Source organism: Populus trichocarpa, chromosome 16, assembly GCF_000002775.5.
Source record: "Populus trichocarpa isolate Nisqually-1 chromosome 16, P.trichocarpa_v4.1, whole genome shotgun sequence".
Classification (NCBI taxonomy): Eukaryota; Viridiplantae; Streptophyta; class Magnoliopsida; order Malpighiales; family Salicaceae; genus Populus; species Populus trichocarpa.
In genome coordinates, this window is record NC_037300.2 from 1,146,707 (window position 1) to 1,168,622 (window position 21,916).

General features: G+C 35.5%; 3 protein-coding genes across 12 annotated transcripts in view; 2 read left to right on the forward strand and 1 right to left on the reverse strand.

Moving 5' to 3' along the window:
• The window catches only part of LOC18110480 (7-deoxyloganetin glucosyltransferase), a 91,175-nt gene that overhangs the window by 57,018 nt on the left and 12,241 nt on the right, over positions 1-21,916 (reverse strand). The gene's annotated exons all lie outside the window — the stretch shown is intronic.
• Positions 107-5,331, forward strand: LOC18106070 (uncharacterized). Of its 4 annotated transcripts, none has more exons than XR_002978509.2 (16): positions 107-318; positions 396-468; positions 988-1,031; positions 1,188-1,230; positions 1,402-1,602; positions 1,719-1,835; positions 2,001-2,072; positions 3,356-3,400; positions 3,496-3,575; positions 3,710-3,774; positions 3,859-3,925; positions 4,050-4,163; positions 4,269-4,342; positions 4,484-4,540; positions 4,796-4,815; positions 4,919-5,331. XR_002978509.2 is itself a non-coding variant. In XM_024588151.2 (16 exons), the coding sequence occupies exons 1-16, from the start codon at positions 209-211 to the stop codon at positions 4,985-4,987; spliced, it is 1,332 nt and encodes a 443-aa protein (XP_024443919.1). In that variant the 5' UTR covers positions 107-208; the 3' UTR covers positions 4,988-5,331. The 4 variants fall into 4 exon arrangements, 3 of the variants coding, with proteins under 3 accessions (XP_024443919.1, XP_024443921.1, XP_024443923.1); XM_024588151.2 differs by lacking the exon at positions 4,484-4,540 and adding an exon at positions 4,576-4,673 and having other exon boundaries at positions 4,756-4,815; XM_024588153.2 differs by lacking the exon at positions 4,484-4,540 and adding an exon at positions 4,576-4,673.
• Positions 14,346-21,916, forward strand: part of LOC18108713 ((R)-mandelonitrile beta-glucosyltransferase) — a 40,987-nt gene continuing 33,416 nt past the window's right edge. Inside the window, exons 1-2 of one of the 3 annotated variants that reach the window (XM_024588149.2) lie at positions 14,347-14,906; positions 15,147-16,213. In XM_024588149.2, the coding sequence (XP_024443917.1) occupies positions 14,399-14,906; positions 15,147-16,075 (1,437 nt within the window). In that variant the 5' untranslated portion in view covers positions 14,347-14,398 and the 3' untranslated portion in view covers positions 16,076-16,213. Of the gene's footprint in view, positions 14,907-15,020; positions 15,079-15,146; positions 16,214-21,916 lie in introns of those variants that run through there. The other 2 variants (XM_024588150.2, XM_052447765.1) reach the window with 2 other exon arrangements.

Sequence of the window (21,916 nt, forward strand, 5' to 3'; positions counted from 1 at the left end):
GATTAGCTTCATCTAATCCAATCAGGTAAATATTGAAGCCCTAGATATAATATGAGATATATTTTCATCATAAGCCCAAACCTTAAAGCCCAAGATATAAATTACTAATCCTATCGTTACAGCATCAACAAAAGTTTCTCACCTAGCTTTTTCGCCACACGAAACTACTTCGCTTCCATTTTCGAAGGCACAAAACCGAGAAAGAAAAATGAAGCCTCGTCAAGAACAAGAAGAAGACGAAGAACGACTTCGTCAAAGAAAACTTGAAGAATCCCTTGAAATAAAATCTCTCCGGCGCATAGTCAGTGCCTACCTTAAGTAATTTTATTGCCCCTTTCTCTCTCAATTTCCTTTCTTTCTTTCTTTTTTGTTTTGATTGGATCTTTTGTGTGTAGTTATCCAGAGGCAGCAGAAGAGGATGTGAAAAGATACGAAAGATCGTTTAGGAAGCTTCCTCCTTCTCACAAAGTGGGTTCTTGGGGTTTTTTTTCTTTAACTGTTTTCTTGAAATCTTGAAAGATTGAGTAAAGTTATGGGAAATGAAATAGGAAGCTACTGAATTAGGAATTAAAGGGAAATGGGATTTAGAAAAAAATGAATTTGCTGTACTGCTTACTTAATTTTGTGTCACTGATTATTGATTTTAATGGAATTAAAGTCAAGTCACTAACTACCCCACCAGGTGCATTGACTTGAAGTCACTGAAACCAGCAGCATTGTGACTGCAATGTTCTTAAAGTAATTTCTGAATTGTGAATATAGATATTAAATTGTATGTTAAATTTTTGTTTTACTGTGACTAAACTGGAATTTAGGAATTTGAATTTTATTTGCAATATCTAATATTTACGGCTTGAATATACGCCAGAAAGTTTTGATTTTTGGCTTTGTTACAAGGAAAAATTTATGAATTATATACGTTCTTTTGATGATAATGGATTCTGGATAACATGGGATATATCTGTTTTTCTTAAATATATTTTACAGGCTTTGTTATCACACTACCCTTTGAAGTTTCAAAGTCTAAGAAGGTAATTCCCCGAGAGTGCTATTGCTTGGTTTAGGTTTCACAAGTTCACACAGACACATGAGCAGACTCTTAGAAAGCAATTGCCTTGAGTATGGAAAAGAAATATTAAGTTAGTGTAATGTTGGAGTTTGTGAACAATTTGCTTTTTATTCTGCAGGTGTATTTCTATAAATTCGTATTTCATATTTAATATGCTTCAGGTCAGATGAGCTCTATGTTCTCTTTATTGATTTTCTCTTTTGATGCTCTACTATACATCTTTATTTTCACATCTCCTTTTGTTTGATGTTTTAATTCTGTAATATTATGTGAGTTCTATGGAAAAAAAATAAGGTATATTATTTTTATTATGATTAGCAATCACTTTTCAGGCATTTGAGCCACCCCTGGATATGAGCCAGGACATTGATGACTCTGGGGAATTGCACTTTGAATGGCCACCAAATGATGGGAATGTTTGCTCTCATGAGTCTACCACAGCTAGGGGAAGTTGTTCCAAACTTGATGAAGCTTGCTGTGGAGAATCAAGCAATGTGATGAGCAAACTAGCAGAGGGTTTGACGGCCAATGAGGTCTCTGCAAAATGGCCATGTGATGTTTTGTATAGTGACTGTCTAAACTGCAAAAAAAATTTCTTCCACTTCTATGTCTTTTCATTTAGAAGTATGACTTCTGTAGATAACAACAGGAAGTGCAAATTGAAGGTTGTCATGGGTCTGATACTGGGAGCTGTCTGGCAGGCGAGGAAAATAACAAAATGACAGCTGAATGTTGTGGGAATCATGTTTCTGATTCCAATGGAAATGTAATGCTATTTAGTTTGCCTATTTTATCTCAAGGTTCCTTGTTTGTTTATAATTAGTTTTTGTTTTTTGCTAGATTTGCAATGAATTTCTCTTCAAGCCATCATTTTCTTCTTATTCTATGTATAGTGAAACTTACTTTCTTGCATATAACAATGTACATTCAGGTCCCGTCATCACCTCGTGATTGGTTGGATCCATCATTTCAGTTGCATGTTCCCCTGGTTGATGTTGATAAGGTATATTGGTTATCTTGGCGCATAAGCAAACTTTGCAAGCTTTGCTACCTTATTTATATGGTAAAATATGTGAATAAACAATGATTTTTTTTATATCTTAATTCTAAGTTATTTTAATGAGGTCACATGTAATTGACATGGCTGATGAAAGTCATTCTTTTTTGCCTTATATTGGTTTGATGAATCTTCAAATTTGGGTCAGAATAATTCAACTTTGAAATTATTGTTTTGGATAATTAAGATGGATCTTTCATTAATGATGATGAGCAAAAACACTGATGAATTGGTCATGAATTAGCATATGATGTATGGGAAAAATGATGGAAAAAAAATGGATCTCAAACACACAAGATACAATCAGTGTTGTCATGAGGTGCCGAGGCGCTCCAATCTAGGAGAGGCGAGGCCCAAGCGCCTTTATTAGCCTCGGGTGTCGGATTTCACTAAGGTAATCATTTTCGGTTCGGTTCGGTTTTTATAAAAAAAAAATAACCAAACCGAAATTTTTTTTTTAAAAAAAACCGAAATCGGTTCAAACCGATCAGTTTCGATTCGGTTTTTTAGGACAAAAACCGGTCCAAACCGGTTTGACTTGGTTTTTTCGGTTCGGTTCGGTTTGGTTTTTTCGGTTTCAGGCTTATAAAACCGAAACCGAACCGAACCGGTCGGTTTTTTAAAAATTTTAATCGGTTTAATCAATTTTTTTCACTGTTTGGTTTTTTTGGTTATTTTTTTTCCGGTTTTCTCGGTTTAATCGGTTTTTCAGTTTATTTGCTCACCTCTAAATTTCAATGAAGTGCCACCTAGGCGAGCACCTTGAGAGTGGGTGCAAGGCATTAAGGCTAGTGCCTGCTTGAATTTCTTCCTTTTTTGTTGTTTTTTTTTTTATTAATTTCTATTTTGTTCTATTTGTTTATTTTTTTAACTGATATTTAATTTTTTTTTTAATTTGTTCGGCTACTTACTATAAAGTATCTATTTTATTTTAAGGGTGAAAAATATAACTTTATACGACTATGTTATGGTATTTTATATTTTCTTTTGATTTTCTAATTATGTAATCTTAATTAAGATATATATATATATATATATATATATATATTAGATTTAAAAATAAATTTATAGTATATCGCCTTGGTTCATTTAGGAGCGCCTAGCGCTTCGGGCATTTTACAGGCTTGGTGTCTTTTAACGCATTTTGCCTTTGACAACACTGGATACAATTGGTGTTCTTTGTGGAATGTGTGATTACTAATGCTGCCATTGTTTTTCCATTTTCATAGGTCCGTTGTATACTAAGAAACATAGTAAGAGACTGGGCAGCAGAGGTAATGATGCGTCATTGCTTTCCTGTTTCTAACTCATCATCTGTGATTTCTGAGGCCAAGGTTTATGTGTTCCCACTGTTCCTACACTGATGCAGGGACAGAAAGAACGTGATCAGTGCTACAAGCCTATTCTTGAAGAGCTCAATTCTTTATTCCCTAGTCGTTGCAACAAAAGGTACATAATTTCCTTATGTGTTTACCATTTTAGGAATGCAATTTTGTGCTTAGTGATTGTGATATACAGAATGATATATAATCTGTCATGGAATAATGTTTTATTTACTATATAACCATAAATTCATTGCACAGTCCCCCTACATGTTTAGTTCCTGGTGCTGGTTTTGGGCGTCTGGCCTTGGAGATTTCATGTTTGGGTATGTATTAAAGATGTGAAGTTATTACAAATTCTATTTTGGCAACTTTATATGGAGCCCAACACTTATCATATGATAATGCAGGTTTCGTGAGCCAGGGAAATGAATTTTCATACTACATGATGATATGCTCAAGTTTTATTCTTAATCAGTAAGGACTTCTAATAATTTCTTGCTAATCTTACTGTATGTATGCTCTTGGCAGTAATTAATCTTTGAATGAATGAATATCACTCTCTCCCTTTCTTTAGTAATGGGTAGTTTGATTGTATTAGGACCCAGAATGCAGGGGAATGGACTATATATCCTTGGATCCATAGCAATTGCAATTCACTTTCAGACAGTGACCAACTCCGTCCTGTTTCATTTCCAGATATTCATCCAGCAAGGTATTCATGCTGCACTTAGTATTTTTTTCAAAACTTTGCATAAAATTTTTAACAATAACTATCTGCATGTCATTTTAAATCCATATTGACTTTTGTAATAAGCAGTGCAGGGATTACTGAAGGATTCTCCATGTGTGGTGGTGACTTTGTTGAAGTCTATAGTGATCCAAGTCAAGTAGGTAGGAGAATTTAATTCCTTTTAATTGTTCATGGTACAAATAATTGCTGGAACTTTGGCCACTGAAATGGGCAGATATTTTGATTAATTTTATTCCTTGCTAATGAAACTTTTATTTATGTAATAGTACTTTGATTTGCAGAAGACTAGACATGGTATCATAGGCACAAATTATTCTTGCAATGTCCTTGCTTTGAAGGTAATTCTTATGGAGAGTAATTGTATGATATGCAGGAGTTTGGGATGCAGTTGTAACTTGTTTTTTTATTGATACGGCACACAATATTGTTGAATACATTGAAATCATATCAAGGATTTTGAAAGATGGGGGGGTGAGTTCCTTGAAGCTGTTTGAAACACTGTATATTTTCTGCTATTTTTCACCATGGAATTAGCTCACTTAGGTGATGACAGGTTTGGATAAATCTGGGACCACTCCTGTATCATTTTGCAGACATGTATGGACAAGAAGATGTAAGCTTCATTTTTCCACAATGTTCATATATATACATATATATGGTGCTGTTTTGATGCTGGCGTGGTATTTGCAAACATATTTGACTTTGATTTTTTGCAGAACCGATACTTTGCTGCATTCTGGACAATGAGAAAGAAATCGGCAGCGGTGGAAAAGCATTCAACATGATAAGCAGCGGTGGAGAAGCATTTTGCATGATGATTACCCGCCTTTGTATTATGTGGTCTGCTATATTGTTAATTTTTTTTTTAATTAACGTGGGTGTCCAGGCCAGCTTGCACGTACCTTGACTAATCTTACGGATTTTGAAGTTAACGACTATGTAAGCCTCCAGTAGTTCTGAGGAGACTCGAACTCGTGACGTTTGGGGAGCAAACTCAAGACCTGACCAGTTGAGCTAGCCCTCAGGATTAGTCTGCTATATTGTTACTTCATGTAAAAGTTGCATACAGAATCCAGTAAATTGAAATGTATTTCTTGAAAATAATATACAAGGTTGAAGATTAATTTGAGCGATGTGTCAAATTGTGACAGATAGAAAGACTTTCCTTTTTCTTTTTGGTGCCAAATTTTTCCTAGTTCGTAATCTCAAATTCTGGAATAGTGTTTAAGAGATTAATTATCATTTTCCTGCTTGATCACAGAATTATAGATTTACAAGTTTACAACTATAAAAACTAATGTAGTGTTGGGAACATGGGACTAGTCACGTATCTGGACAAGACAACACGTTACTTGCACTGGTGTTTGATGGATAGACCAAAAGCAGTTCCTTTAAAAACATTGAATTACACTCGATCCATAGGCAATGAATCGAGTGTTGTCGACAGCAGTTTCATCATCGATGGCTTTCTTCTCCTTCTTCTTTCTTTAACAGGAACTAAACTTTGCGATCTGTAAAGCAATAAATGGATATTCAACAACAAGATTCCAGATTAATGAGCCAACTTCTTCTTTTCTTTTGAATTAAAAATACTTGGGGTTGTATAATTTGCATCATGTAAACCCCATTTAAAAAGGACAATCATAGACTGCTTAAGTCAATAATTGTTGGTCCATAATGCAAAACTTTTCATAATAATAATAATAATGTGTTTAAAAACGCGAGTATAGCTGCAATGCAATTCACGTTCTCAGATATGTTTTTAGCTACTGTTTTTTTTAACTACAAATACAACAATAGATTTACTAGCTATATATTCTTTTTATTTTATTTAATCTTTAATAATCCTCAAATTGAGAAATAGCACATCAAAAAAATGTAGTCGGTTTCAATCTCCTCATAGCTCATCTCTGTACGTAAATCTGTAATTAATGTATAATAAATAAATTAAAAAAAGTTGATGATGAAGATCCAGCCGTTTCCCCCAGGTTTTGTTAATGGAGGAGCACCATTGATGGCGGATATGATGTCGGTTGGTGGTTTAGAATAATAATAATAATAAAAAAAGTGGATTAATTAAATTCAAATCAAACTAATTTTATAAGAATGTGTGATGTATTAAGAAATTAAATATTAACGATAATGGATGAAAGAGAAAACAAATCAAATATGAAATAAAATAATAAAATTAATATATATATATATATATATATATATATATATATATATATATATATATTAAAAAAAACCCACCTCTTGACTGTTCAGGTCCTTCAAAAAATCAGAGTTTTTTTTTAAGATGTACAAGGGAATCATCTTCCACGTGATGATTAGTTATGTAATGCCTGTCCTGCAAGCATACACGCTTAGTTTTGTATATATACGACAGTCATTAGTTATGTAAATAGTTTTAGTTACTTTTTATATATATATATATATCCCCGTCACTGGCACTGTGACATACCCGAGTGACCAAACACTTTTTACTAGCCCTGGCTTGGGTGAATAAACCTACTAGTTGTCTACTAAACCCAAGTGATCGTCAGTCACTCGGATCTGGCTTAGCTACCAATTACATGTTTTTCTTTTTCTTTTTTTTTCTTTTTTTTGCGCTAACAATTTCAATGCATAATACACATAATTTTTCTATCTCGCAAACACAAATTTTTTTTGCAATACAAACACCATTTTTTTTTTTTATCATCAATAGCAACATTTCTTTTATGACTATAAACTCACATGAACACCAATAAAAATAAATATATTTTATAATATATATAAATATGACACACCAACTTCTCCTTTTAATTACATATTAGACATAACCTTTGTCATAATATCATACCAACCGATGATAGCTCATCTTGATTGATCAATGACAAGATTTTCTTTTTTTTATAAAAAAATTACAAGTTTAGATGTATAAATACACCTAGTTACCAAACTAAAAGGGAAATATTTTTTCATGACATACCAAATCCACAATCTTGCAACACCTAGATAACTTTCCTTATTGTATTTTCTCCTTATTCATTATTGTTTCCACATATACAAGTACTACCTTAAATATTAAAGTGTCTTATGTCTTAACAAAAAACTGGTTTTATAGGAACCACTCACCAATTCACTAATAAAGAAAATTAATTTTTGTATTTGAAGTTTTTTCACGATTTTATCATAATTATTGTCAGGAGATTATTCATACCTAGTTTTGTAAAGAGGTTGACTTGAGATAACCAAATGAGGTCTAGAAGGCCTCCAAATTAGTCCCAACAAGTGTTGTTCAACTGAGTTTTGTTATTATTATTTTTTTAGATTCTCTAGCTTGTTTAAGAGTTTTCTTGTTTTTTCCTTTCATTATTAGGACTCTTAATTTTCTAATTTATTTAGGTTGGTTCTTTGTTTTAAGGAGTTTTATATCTTTTAGAAAACCATGCTACTTAAAAAAAATCAATAATAAAGTTTTAGATTAAAGATTTTGTGTGGCGGCATATTCAATAGAAATTTATATTGCTTGTACAAATTGTTTTTGCATTGTTTCATCTAAATTAGTTATTATATAAATAAATACAAAATATTTATGACAATGAATGGATAATGTGTTTAATGATGTACAATTAATTCTTCTTTAATGCTTGGAATAAGTAAATTGTAGAGAGAGTAAATGTGTAATATTTTACTTTCTATATCCTAGAGCTCCAAAATCAACATGTGTCTTATCATGAGAATAAGGGCCGGTGGCTCAGAGAGAGAGAGAGAGAGAGAGAGAGAGAGAGAGAGAGAGAGAGAGAGATGAGCAGTCGGTGTTAATTAATTATTCTCCACTCCTGCAACGAGACACTGCGTTTTACGAAATGTTCTAGAGAAAGGTGAGAACATATCGATACGAGGAGTATAGAAGGAAGAGCATTAAGCAAGCACCTCGCCATAAATAGTGTGCTTATAATTATTTTGTGAAGTGTTTTATTTTTATAAAAGTGTTAAAATAATATTTTTTATGTTTAAAAAATTTAATTTTAATATTAACAAATATAAAAATATTAAAAATTTTAATTTAATATAAAAAAATAAATTTTAATAAAAAAAACAAGTTATAATTCAAACCATAGATTTCATATTAAGTTTTTGACTTCAAACTTTTTTTTTCTTAATCATAGGTGTCAAGATCAGTTTACGAGTACCTCGACTAAACTTCTAGAGCTTTAAAGTTAATAAACAGGTAAACTTTCAATAACCTTAAGATTTGTGTCACTCAAACCGATAATATTTGAATAGCAAATCAAAAATTTAACTAATTAAACTACATATTTCAAAATGACGTGGTGTTTTGATACTTGTTTCCACACTTACGTGGATTGAATCTCGTTATTCTTAAACAATTTATCAACTCTCAGTAAAAAGAAATGGATGAATGATACTGCATATAATTGAGCTGTGATTCAAAAATTAAATAGTTGCTTTTTATTGGTTTTTTTTTTTATAATCATCGAGAGTATATTGAGAAGGCCATAAAGCTAATAGCCAAAAAGAAATACAAGAGATAAAAAAAAAAAAACAACTGATCTACTACAGCAAACAACAAGAAGACTACCTAAGATTTCTTATTACACCATAATTTAATGCCATCAGAAGATCTTAAGAGGTTATTTCCTGTATAATTGAAGTTTGAATCTTGAGAATGCAACCAAATAGCAACCCGATGAAGGATGGTGGAGAAACAATCAAACAAGTTTATAGTTCCCTCCTCAAAAACAATTTTGTTCCTCAGCAACCATATACCCCAAATAGTACTACTTGAAATTAATCTCCAAGCTGATCTTTGGAATTTGCCATGAACCATTTCGGGCCACTGCAGAAGCAGCAAGTCAATTGTTCTCGGTAAACAACATTGGATACCCTACCAATCCAAAACTTTCATCCAAACACTCCTAGAAAAGTTACAATGTATAAAAAGATGCTCTGAGGTTTCCAAATTTGAGCTGCAAAAGACACATGAAGCTTGAGTGGCAGACAAAACAGTCCGTTGATGGAGAAAAGCTCTTGTACTAACTTTGTCCTGTACTGCCAACCAGAGAAACACCTGAACTTTTGGAGGGGCCCCTTTAATCCAAACATTGGCTTCGAAGACTCTATCAGTCGCAGAGGAAGTATTGTCAATTAGGGTGCAACACGATTTAACTGAGAAGCTTCCATCAGAATTGCATGACCATATAAGTTTGTCATCTTTTCCTTGTCGAATTATCGTTGGCTCCAGCATTGAGAGCAAATGATGGTATTGTTGCTCTTCATAAGATAAGAGCTTCCTACGCCAAACCAAATTCCATCGCCATTGATCATTCACCCATTGACCCATCTCATTAACCAAACCATTCCGAAAAGTAGAAATTTGGTAAAGCTTAGGGAAAATGCTACGTAAAACATTTGATCCTATCCACATGTCAGACCAGAAAAGGATGGAGGATCCATCTCCAATCTTGAATTTAATGTTTTCACGCAATACTAAGCCGATGACACTGTTTGGATCCAAGATTGACAAAACATCTTTCCAAAATGAGGAAATATGACCATGCAATTTTGGGATTCCATTCTCGAAAGTTGGGGAGTAAAAATGGGTTGTTACCTGTTTCCATAAGGCATGGTCTGGTAAGTTTAGCCTCTATATCCATTTGAAAAGCATGGATATATTTTTTGACATTAAAGAACCCAACCCGAGGCCTCCTTCTTTTCTAGCTTTCACAACAATACGCCACTAAACCTTGCAGATTTTCTTTTGCTTTGCCACTCCAGACCACAAGAATCTTCGTTGAATAGATGTTAGTAAATTACAGACACCTTTCGGCATAAGAAAAGAAGACATAATATACTGGCAATGAACTCAAGGCACTTTTGATTAGGCAGATACGTCCTGCCATACTAAGCATACGACCTCTCCACATGCTTAACTTTCGTCTGAAATTCTCAATAATAGGCTTCCATGTAGACAATCTTTTAGGATTGGATCCTAAAGGCATGCCTAGATAAGAGCAAGGCAAGAAATCAAATCTGCAAAAGACTGAATATGCCATACTAGCACAAGTATCTTCCCCAACATTTATGCCAATTAAAGAGCTTTTATGGAAGTTAATGTGCAAACCTGAACAAATAGCGAACCACAACAGGATCCTTTTAACTGTTTTGACCATATGAAGATTAGCAGGCATGAAGATTAAAGTGTCGTCTGCATATTGTAGGTGACTGAGGCAAAAGCTATCTCCAAAAGGGATACCTTTGAAAAGATCATTTGAAGCTGCTCTTTGAAACAAAACAGATAATCCCTCTGCTGCTATTAGAAAAAGGAATGGAGAAAGGGGGTCACCTTGGCGAATCCCACGGCCCATCAAGAATTCCTTAGAAGGAGATCCATTAATCAGCACTGATAATTTTGCGGTGGAGATGCAAGTGTTGATCCAATTAATCCATTTTTCACCAAAACCCATATGCCTCATAACCTGCTCTAAATAATCCCACTGCACACTATCGAAAGCTTTGTGAAAATCCACCTTAAAGATAAGGCTCGGCACTCTGTGTCTTTTCAAGGAATGAACAGCTTCATTGGCAACCAAAAACCCATCAATTATTTGCCTCCCTGCCAAGAAAGCTGTTTGATTCTCACTGATAAGGTCATGCATAACCGCTTTCAGACGGCTAGAAAAAACCTTAGCCATTATCTTGTAAATGCCATGAATCAAACTAAGAGGCCTGAAGTCTTTGAAGCCAACTGGGGAAGCGATCTTCGGAATTAGATGAACATAAGCATGATTGACTCCTTTTGGAAGCCTACCTGTTTTGAAGAAATTCTTAGCCAGGTCTAACAGATCATCTGCAATGAAATTCCAAGCAAGCCTGTAGAATTTGAAATTGAAACCATCTGGACCCGGACCTTTGCTCCCATCACAATCCCAAACACTCTGCTTTAATTCTTCCAAAGTGATATCTCGCTCCAAGCTAGCTGAAGAAGAAGCCGAGAGTGTTTTAAAACCAACAGGCCCTAAACCAATTCGGAATCTATCAGGACTTCTGAATAAGTTGGAGAAGAAGTTAACTGCCGCATCTTTTATGACCGGTAAACCTTCAACAACAGAACCATTGTGAACCACTTTCAGGAGATGGTTTTTAGCCCTCCTGAAGTTAGCAACTAGATGGAAGAAACGCGTATTGCGATCGCCCAGGCGACACCAAATTTGGCGAGACTTTTGACGCCACATGCTTTCTATATGCAGGTTACATTGCCACTGATTCTTGATCAATGAATCAAGCGAGTTCTGCTCTGCAGTAGATAATTGCCCATACTCTGATTTCTTTTCTATAGCTGAAATATTGCTTTGGATCAATGACAAAGCAGTCTCCTGATGCCCAAAACCAACCCTATTCCACTGTCTGAGCCGAGTTGCCATAAAGCTGAGCTTCTTAATGAGCTTGAACTGACCTGAAAATTCATTGCAAGCTTCATCCCATATACCCTTTACGATATCTTTAAAATTTGGATGATGGAGCCAACAATCCATGAATTTGAAAGGAATCCAACCTTTTTCTGCATGTGAAACCCCTAGGATTAAAGGGCAATGATCAGAGAACCCTCTTGGAAGCCGTCGAAGAGACAAAAGGGGGAATTGCAAATGACAACAAGGACTAGAAAAAATACGGTCTAGTTTACTCATGGATCCCCCACGAAACCAGGTGTACAGACCCTCTGACATGTTGTACTCGATTAGGTTGCAATCATCAATAAAAAGTCTAAATGCCGTTGAACCCACCTTGTTAATAAAGCCACTGCTTCTGTCACTTCGCAACATAGTTTCATTGAAGTCACTTGCTAAAAACCAAGGACACTCAAAAACAGCCTTCAGAATACGAAGGTCCTTCCAAAGAAGAAGTTTGTCAGCTTGATTGCAAGGGGCATAAACACCTACCACCGCCCCTGAGAAGCCTGTCAAGACATTCTGCCCAAATAACCCGATCCAACCATGACCATACTCCACTGATGATACCGCAAACTTAGAGTTATCCCACATAGCCAGAATGCCCCCTTTAGTACCTTCAGCCTCATTACCAAACCAAGAAACATTATTGACGCTCCATAATTGAAAAACCAATCTGTCTGAGTAACTTTGTAACTTAGTTTCAAACAAAAAACAAACCTCTATATCAAAATCCCTGATTAACTTTGAAACTGTCCTCTTCTTTCTAGCTAACCCCAAACCACAAGAATTCCATGAAAGAATCTGCATAAGAAAAGAGATTTAAAATCCTTACAGAAGAAAGAGGAATATCTGCTCACTGGGATGCTTCCCAATCAGCCTTCTCTTTACGCCTTTGCTGATTTATATAGGATGTGAAGTCATCTAAATTGTGAGGTTTTTCAATCTGCAAAACCTCTCCTATTTCCAGCATTAAACAAACCTCATCACCCTCAGGAGATTTATTGTTTTCGTCATGAGCTAGCAAGTTCCTCCTGTTACACCTCTGTATTGTTGAGTCCTCAGTATCCATCTCACTCATATTAACTGTTTCATTCAAACTTCCATCAGTTGTAATCATCTTTGTACGTCGCAACTTCCTTCTTGTTTTTGCAGATAGAGCAATTGCACTCTCTTTTGTGTTTGCATCAGAGTGTAAAATAACTGGGTGATTCATGTGCTGCGGTTCCAGAATTACTATGGCCTGAGGATTGTATGTTGATTGAAGGGCTAAATCATTGTTTGATCCAAATGAAATAGAGAGAACGTCAGATGGGCTTTGAGATCCACTGCCATAAACTGGGCTTCCAATCTGGGCCAATACAAGGGAGTCAAGGTCCAAGGCAGCTGCAGGGTTTCTAGCATCTTCTCTCAAAATAGGAGTGCCCTGTCCCGTATATACGGTAAGAGCATTGAAAATGGGACTACTTTTTATATAGCTGCTGTCAGAAAAAGAAAGATTGTATGCCATAATTTCTGGAAATCTCTCTAAAGATGAGGCAACATGTTGATCTTGCACCACATCCAGATGAAGAGCATTAAATATGATAAGAGAGCTATCGTCAGAAGTTGATATCTTGTCTCCATCCTGTGCCAGATCTGAATTTTCCCACCCACTGCTGCCGCCCCCAATAGTCCTGGTGACTGATGGAGCCACATCTGCTCTGTCCTCATCTGTGTCTACGCCATCACCCACATCAACCGAGTCTTCCTCATCATCCTCATCCCCTTGCGATGTCTGAAAGTCATCCATGGTGTATGAAATTGAGCCAGCAATTGGGTAATGTAACTGGTCCATCTCCTCTATCTTAACCTGATATGTTTGATTTTTGATTTGCAAAACAATCACCTTATTCACCTTATCCAGATGTGTACCAATGAGGATCTGTAACTGTGATAGTTCAAAATGCTTGAGAGTAGTTTTATCATAACCTATCATCTGACCAGATCTTTCTAAAATCTTTGTGAGGCATCTGCAATTCCACCCTATAATGGGTAGATTTTTTATTGTTATCCAGGCCATCCGATTCAAAGTTGTGTCAGTCTCAACCCAGGGGCGAACTTCGTCAAAAAATACATCCCAACATTTATTATTCTTCCTCCATGATTCCATTAATATGTCTCGATTATCAAAAATCACAAGGACCTGAGATGCCCCAAGAAAGCGCAGTCCAACAAAATCTATATCATGTTGGATCAGTCCAAAACGTATAGAAGAGTAATTGGATCCTTTTTTTATTTTTCCCAGAAGACATCTGTTTAGCCAAGCATAATCCTCTTCTTCAATATCAATGGAGAGTTTTTCAACGTATAGAAGAGCTTTTTATTGGTTATGTCTGATCTACCTTAAAATTTAAGAGAGACAAATATAAAAAGAAATATTTTCATTTAAAATTATAAGTATATTTTCATTTAAAATTTTCTCTTCTAATTATAATTAATTTAAAAAATAAATCCAAAAAAACAACTAATAAAAAACTACTTGCTATTCCCTCGTGCTTGGAAAATTTCTCGTCGTTATCACTAGAGTACAACTACAATGACCTGGCAAAACATGACATTAATAAAATAAAAATAAAAAAGTTCAAGGAAGATACAAATTTGGAAATCGAAAAACAAGCATTTCTGGCTATAAATGACAGGAAAAGAATCATTGAGACTGAACAGAGAGAAGCAAGCAAGCTAGCTAGTAAGAGAGATATGGGATCCATTTCGAAGCCTCATGTTGTTGTGATCCCATGTCCACTCCAAGGTCATATAAAGACTATGCTTAAACTTGCGAAGCTTCTTCACTACAAAGGTCTTCACATCACGTTTGTCAGCACAGAATTCAATCACAAACGTTTCCTTAGGTCAAGAGGACCTCATGCCCTTGATGACTTGCCTGGCTTCCATTTTAGAACCATTCCCGATGGTCTCCCTCCTTCAGATATTGACGCCACCCAAGACATTCCTTCTCTTTGTCATGCCATGAACAAGAATTTCTTAGCACCCTTTAAAGATCTTCTTTTACAACTCAAAAATACCATATCGGAGAACAACCCTCCGATTACCTGCATTGTTTCTGATCCTTTTGCTCCATTCTCCATCAAAGCTGGGGAAGAAGTTGGTCTTCCAGTTGTGATGTATGCCACTATGAATGCATGTGGCTATATGGGATTTAAACAGCTCTATGCTCTCAGAAAGAAAGGCTTCACCCCCATCAAAGGTATATTCACATACTTGTTTAATTACAACTGAACTTCCAAGCAAAGTGGCTTTATTACACCATTATACAACTTCTTTAGTATTTTGCAGCTTTATTCTTTTCTAAATATTACAATTTAATTAATTTGGTATGCCCGCGTTCCGACAAAAATTTCCAAGCTTAAATCACACAGGCAAGATCAATGATTATGTGCAATAAATTTTCATTTTGAGCTTGGTCTAATAAGATTGTGTTTTGCAGATTTGAGCAATCTAAGCAACGGCTATCTTGAGACAAAAGTAGACTGGGCTCCTGGTATGAAAGACGTTCGTCTTAAAGATTTTCCATTTATTCAAACAACAGATCCAGATGAAGTTGTATTTAACTTTGTCATTGGGGTTGCTGAGACTTCTGTTAAAGCTCGTGCAATTGCTTTTCATACTTTTGACGCCTTGGAACCAGAAGTTTTAGATGGCCTTTCCACTATTTTCCCTCGAGTTTATTCCATCGGTCCACTCCAGTTACTCCTAAATCAATTCGAAGAAGATGGCTTGAAGTCTATTGGTTACAGTCTGTGGAAAGAAGACCATGAGTGTCTCCAATGGCTGGAAACAAAGGAACCCAAATCAGTGGTGTACGTGAATTTTGGAAGCATAACAGTGATGACAGCTGATCAACTGGTGGAGTTTGCAATGGGATTAGTTAATAGTAATATCCCATTCTTGTGGATTATAAGGCCAGATTTGGTCATCGGTGAATCAGCTGTTTTACCAGCTGAATTTGCAGAGGAAACTGAAAAGCGAGGCTTTATTACAAGTTGGTGTCCACAAGAGGAAGTGCTTAACCATCCAGCAGTTGGAGGGTTTCTAACTCATAGTGGCTGGGGTTCAACCATTGAGAGCTTGTGTGCTGGTGTTCCAATGGTGTGTTGGCCCTTCTTCGCTGATCAAGCAATGAACTGTAGATATAGCTGCAATGAATGGGGAGTTGGAATGGAGATTGGTAATAACGTCAAGAGGGAAGAAGTGGAGATGCTGGTGAAGGAGCTAATGGAAGGGGGAAAGGGTGAGAAAATGAGGGGAAAGGCTATGGAGTGGAAAAGATTGGCTGAAGAAGCTGTTGGGCCAGAGGGTACATCATCCATTAATTTGGACAAGTTCATCCATGAAATAATCTCTTCAAACAATTAGATCGTCGTCACACTAGAATAAAAAAAATAATGAAAAGATCAAATTTCGTTTGTTTGTGAAAAGATCAAATTTCCTTCCCTGTCTGTTGCCTTTTATTGGAATTTAAATATCATAATAAATAAATGCTCCATTTTCGAACATGGTGTAGGCCCGCTTTTGGCATTCTATATTTCAAAGCAACCATGGATTGTTGATGTGATTAGATCATTGATCATGAAGTTTCTCCTAATATGGCAACGATTCACATCTATTAATCAGGTGGGAGCATAGTTTTGAAACACAGAACTACTAATCGGGTCGAGATCTGGATCAGATTTTAAAAAAAATAAAAAAAGTTAAAAATTTAATTGACCCGGCGACTTGGTAAGACCCGATTAAAAATTTAATTATAATTTATTAACTATTTATTTTTTTTAATCAAAACAATATTTTTTTCATCATAATTTTAAAACTTGATTTGACAAGTCGACCCGAAACTAGAGCAACAACCCACATGTCATCAGGTAATTTTGCTAGGAAGATTTAATATAATATAGTAATAATTAATTAAAAAAATCCCTGCACCTTGGAGGTACTTATTGATAGTGATCACTGAAGTCATAATACAATGACCTAGCGGAACATGACGTTAATTAAAAATAAACAAAATCAAGGAAGATCCAAGATTTGGAAATAGAAAAACAAGCACTGCTGGCTATAAATGACAGGAAAAGTCCCATTGAGATTGAACATAGTGAAGGTAGCTTGCTAGTCAGAGAGAAGGGATTGTTGATGGTTAGATCATTAATCATTTACTTTATTATTCCTGGTCAACAAAACCAATATTTCATATCTATCATTCAAGAGGGAGACTCGAAAGAAGCATGAAAAGTAACGTCTTTCTTCACCTTTCTTTCACATATCGTGAGCAACTAGATTGGTGTCCTGCGGTAAGTTACGAATCAAGAGTCAATTTTTTTCTAGGAGATAGTTGCACTTTTAAAGAAGAAAAAAAAAATCAAAGAGTGAGATTATTGACTTTACTAGATTTAATAAACTCAATTAATTTAGTAATATAATTAAAAACATGCAACAACAATAGATAAATTAAAAAAAGAAATGACTCGAGTTAACTTGGGCTAACACGCCAAACCCGTGACCTAACACTTGAAATCAAGATAACCCCATAAAAAAAAGAAAAAAAATAATAAAGTTTAACCTCCAACAAACTCAATATTGAAGGATAAAATAAAAAAATAATTGTAAAAAAAACCTAACTCAACTCGGGTTAGCCTTCCAAACCTATCACCCATGTTCTGAAGTGAGGATTACCTCATAGAAGGCAAGCCTGAAAAAATTATGAAGTCAAATTCCTAATCAACAAAATGTTGAGATATGAAATTGAAAAAGAAATTTTCAATAAAAAAGGATCCAAAACAAAATAAATTGAAATAAAAAGTGAGGATCAAATTTGACATAAAAATAAAATAAAATCAAATGTTGAGGGATGAAATTGAAAAGAAAATTCTATTAAGAAAAGTATTTAAAACAAAACAAAACAAATAACAATTAAAAAAATGAGAATCAAATCTGATATGAAAAAAACTAGAGGATGAAATCATAAAAAAATTAAATTTAAAAACTATCTCAAATAAAATAAATAACAATCAAAAGGAATATAGATAAAATATGACAGATAAATTTTTTTGAAAGAGAGTGAAATTTTAAAAAATCCAATTTGATAAATTATTTCAAATAAAATAAATAGTAATAAAAAGAACAGTGGTCAAATATAAAGAAAGAATAAATCAAAGGGTTACTTTGAAAATTCAAAGAGTCAGGCATGAAAATTGAGGAGGAGAGAGAAAAGAAAAGAAAAAGTAAAGTTTGTTGGTTCAAGTTCATCATCTTATTCATAAAAGTAGTTACAAGATTCTTAAACTCTGTCACAAAACATTTTAAATAGGTAAAGATTAAAGTTTGAAGGAACAAGAGGCTTACCAGCGGCTGCAAGTTAATCACTATAGGCCTTTCCATGTTTTAAGGAGGTTATGACACACTACCAGAAATTCGCTCAATAGCAACGGATTTACCGACAGAATATTTCTGTCGGTAATTTGAGGTTGAAATTACTGACGGAAACTTTTCCGTCGTCGCTGACGTAGAGGTTTTGGCGGGTAATTTTTACCAACGGAATCACCGACGAATTCAAAACGACAGCCCGTACAGTGACGTGATTGGTTCGCCGTTTAAAATGCCGATGGAATCACCGAGGGATTCGAAATGGCAGATCCGTACGGTGACGTGTTGATTTTTCTGTCAGAATCACCGACGGAAAATCCGTTGCTGAAACCGTGGGAAAAAGTTAATATATGTCCTCTCTGCCGACCCTCTCCTCCCCTATTTCTCCTTCTTCTTCCTAATCCCAACTCTCCCCATCTGCAAACAACCACCCCCCCTCCCCCAAACAAAAATCTCCCTCATCTCAGCACAACAAGTCATATTTCTTGAAGTTTTGTGGTCATAGCATCCGTGTTCTGATTTACCAACAGATTTTATCAATTTTTGTAAGTAATTCTATCTTTTTAAATTTTAACATTTAATTAAATGTCAATTTTATTGTTTTTTTAGTATATGTATTTTGTTAGTAGATGTACATGTTTTATTGTTATTTCTCAAACAAACTTGTAGTATATGAATGTATAATTCTATACCTGTTATGGTTTGTTTTAGGTTTTGTAAGATTGTATTTGTTGGTAAATTGTTAAAACTTTATGGAATTACCAAATTACATGTGCTGTTTTGAAATAATTAATAGCTTGCTTAATGAGTCCATTTAAAGTTTTATCAATGGTATTGCGGAGTAGTAATTTCTGTAAATTTATATATATTAATTTGTATGGACGTTGATAAATGATAATGAATATTTAATATTTATAAGAAGTTGTGATTGGTTTGTTGGATAATCTTGAGGTAAAGTAATATTTTTGCAAGTTTATTTACCTAACTTAGTTAATTAATACATGATGTCATCATAATTTTATAGAGGTTCGATATAAGTCATGGATGATCGTTCATGGATGTATCGAGATTCACCCCAAGGATTGCGGAGGATTGATTATTGTAACGGGGTTTAGGGTTTTATTAATTTCGCAACATCTATTCCTAGAAATTTTACTGGAGGCGGTATTAGGTATCCATGCAGGAAGTGTCAAAATAAAAAATATCTGCATCCAGATGTTGTAATGATGCATCTTCTACACAAAGGGTTTATGAAGAATTACCAGTGTTGGTATGCACATAGAGAAGTATTTGTTAGTAAGAGGAGAATGGGAGAAACGGTGGTTGGATCTACTTCTAGTGCTAGCAACGTGCATGAAGCGGCAAATAACAACACTAATCCTTACAGAAATATGGTTATGGATTCAATGAGAATGAATCAAGGTAATGTCAGTCAATTTCCAATCGTAGAAGAAGAACCTAATGCAGATGCAGCTAGGTTTTTTGATTTGTTGAAAGATTCTGATGAACCATTATGGGATGGTTGTACGAACCACAGTAAATTATCGGCCGTAGCACAGGTGTTCACCATCAAGTCAGATCACGGGTTGAGTGAGGTTGGGTATGACAAGATTATTGCATGGATGAGAAGTATTTTACCTGAAGGGAACATGCTGAAAGAGAACTTCTATGCTACGAAGTCCATGATGAAAACCCCTCGGTTTAGGATACCAGAAAATTGACATGTGCCCTAACTTCTGCATGTTATACTACCTTGAAAATGCTGAGATGACCGAGTGCATGACATGCGGGCATTCCCGTTAAAAACCTAGAACTAGCAGGGGAAAGACTCTAGTGGCATATAAAAAACTTAGATACTTCCCGATCACACCTAGACTGTAGAGGTTATTCATGTCATCAAGGACTGCTGAGCACATGACATGGCACCAAGCACATAATGCGGTTGATGGAGTGATGGTGCATCCTTCTGACGGCGAAGCGTGGAAACGCTTTAACAGTGTCCATCCTCACTTTTGAGCTGAATCAAGGAATGTGCGTCTTGGGTTGTGTACAAACGGATTCAACCCATTTAGGTCATTTGCTGCTCCTTATTCTTGTTGGCTGGTCATACTCACAGTTTATAACTTGCCACCGGGAATGTGTATGAGGCCAGAGTTCATGTTTTTATCTACTGTCATACCCGGTCCAAGCAGCCCGGGGTGGAATATAGATGTTTGTCTTCGACCGTTGATTGATGAGTTGGCTTAATTGTGGTCCTCCGGAGCTCTGACTTATGATATATCGAGGAAACAAAATTTCCTTATAAGGGCGGCTTTGATGTGGACTATCAATGATTTTCCAACTTATGAAATGCTTTCTGGTTGGAGCACGTATGGGAAACTCGCATGTCCATACTGCATGGAAAACAACAAGGCATTCACGCTAGCAAATGGAGGTAAAGCTTCTTTTTTTTACTGTCACCGTCGCTTCTTGCCACTTAATCACAGGTACATAAAGAACAAAAAAGATTTCTTTGTTCGTAGAGTTGAAAAAGATGTTGCATCCCTGCGTCTTTCTGATGAAGAATTGCATGATGTTGTATCAGAGTACGGTGACATTGTGTTTGGCCTTCAATCAGGTAAGCAAAAGTTTTATGGTTTTGGTTTGACCTATAATTGGGTAAAGCGAAGTATCTTTTGGGAGCTTCCTTATTGGAAGATCAATCTACTCCGCCATAACCTTGACGTCATGCACATCGAAAAGAACATGTTTGAGAACATTTTCAACACCGTCATGGATGTGAAGGGGAAGACAAAGGACAACATCAAGGCTAGATTGGATATAGCTTTATACTGTAACCGTAAAAATATGGAGTTGGTTTATGATGAGTCACGGGTCGCAAAACCAAGAGCAAGCTTTGTGTTAGAGAAAAACGCACAACTGCTAGTCTACAAATGGCTTAAGAGTCTGTGTTTTCTGGATGGACATGCATCGAACATATCAAGGTTGGTTAATATAAAGGACTGTAGATTGTATGGAATGAAGAGCCATGACTGCCACGTGTTTATGCAAACACTAATCCCATTAGCTTTTCATGATTTATTGCCAAAAGGAATATGGGATGCACTCATGGAGATTAGTCATTTCTTCAGAGATATATGCTCCAGCAAGTTAAATGTTGAGCACATTGAGAGGCTTCAAACGAATATCGTCGAAACACTATGCAAACTTGAGATGATATTCCCTCCATCATTTTTTGACTCAATGGAGCATCTCCCTATACATATACCGTTCGAGGCAAAATCTGGAGGACCGATCCAATATAGATGGATGTACCCATTCAAATGGTTAGATATTATAGTTGCAATGTAATTCATATATAAAAGTATTTTCTATGTTTTTCTTAATTGAAAATACTTGATTAATTCAATGCAAGTACTTGTTTAATCTCAAGAAAAAGGTTAAGAACAAGGCGCATGTTGAGGCCTCGATATGTGAGGCCTATATTGTTGAGAAGATCTCAACATTTATCTCGTACTATTTCGAACCTCATCTAAGAACGAGAATCAATCGCGTTCCACGGTATGATGATGGCGGTGAAGTGCCTTCCAATGGGAACTTGTCAATATTCTCCAATACTGGACGACCCACACCTAAAAATGTCGTAAGAGAAATGTCAAGAGGCACAGAGATATAAGGAAACAATGATTCATCAAAGAGGACATGGCAAGACACAAAGATGCGATTGGTATGAAGGGAAAAACAAATATACCCTTTATATTGGCTGGCATAGCCCAAAAAGATGCATGTGGAAGTTTTTGGTTGTAGTTTATTAGTGTTGTAAGACCGAAGTAAAGGGAA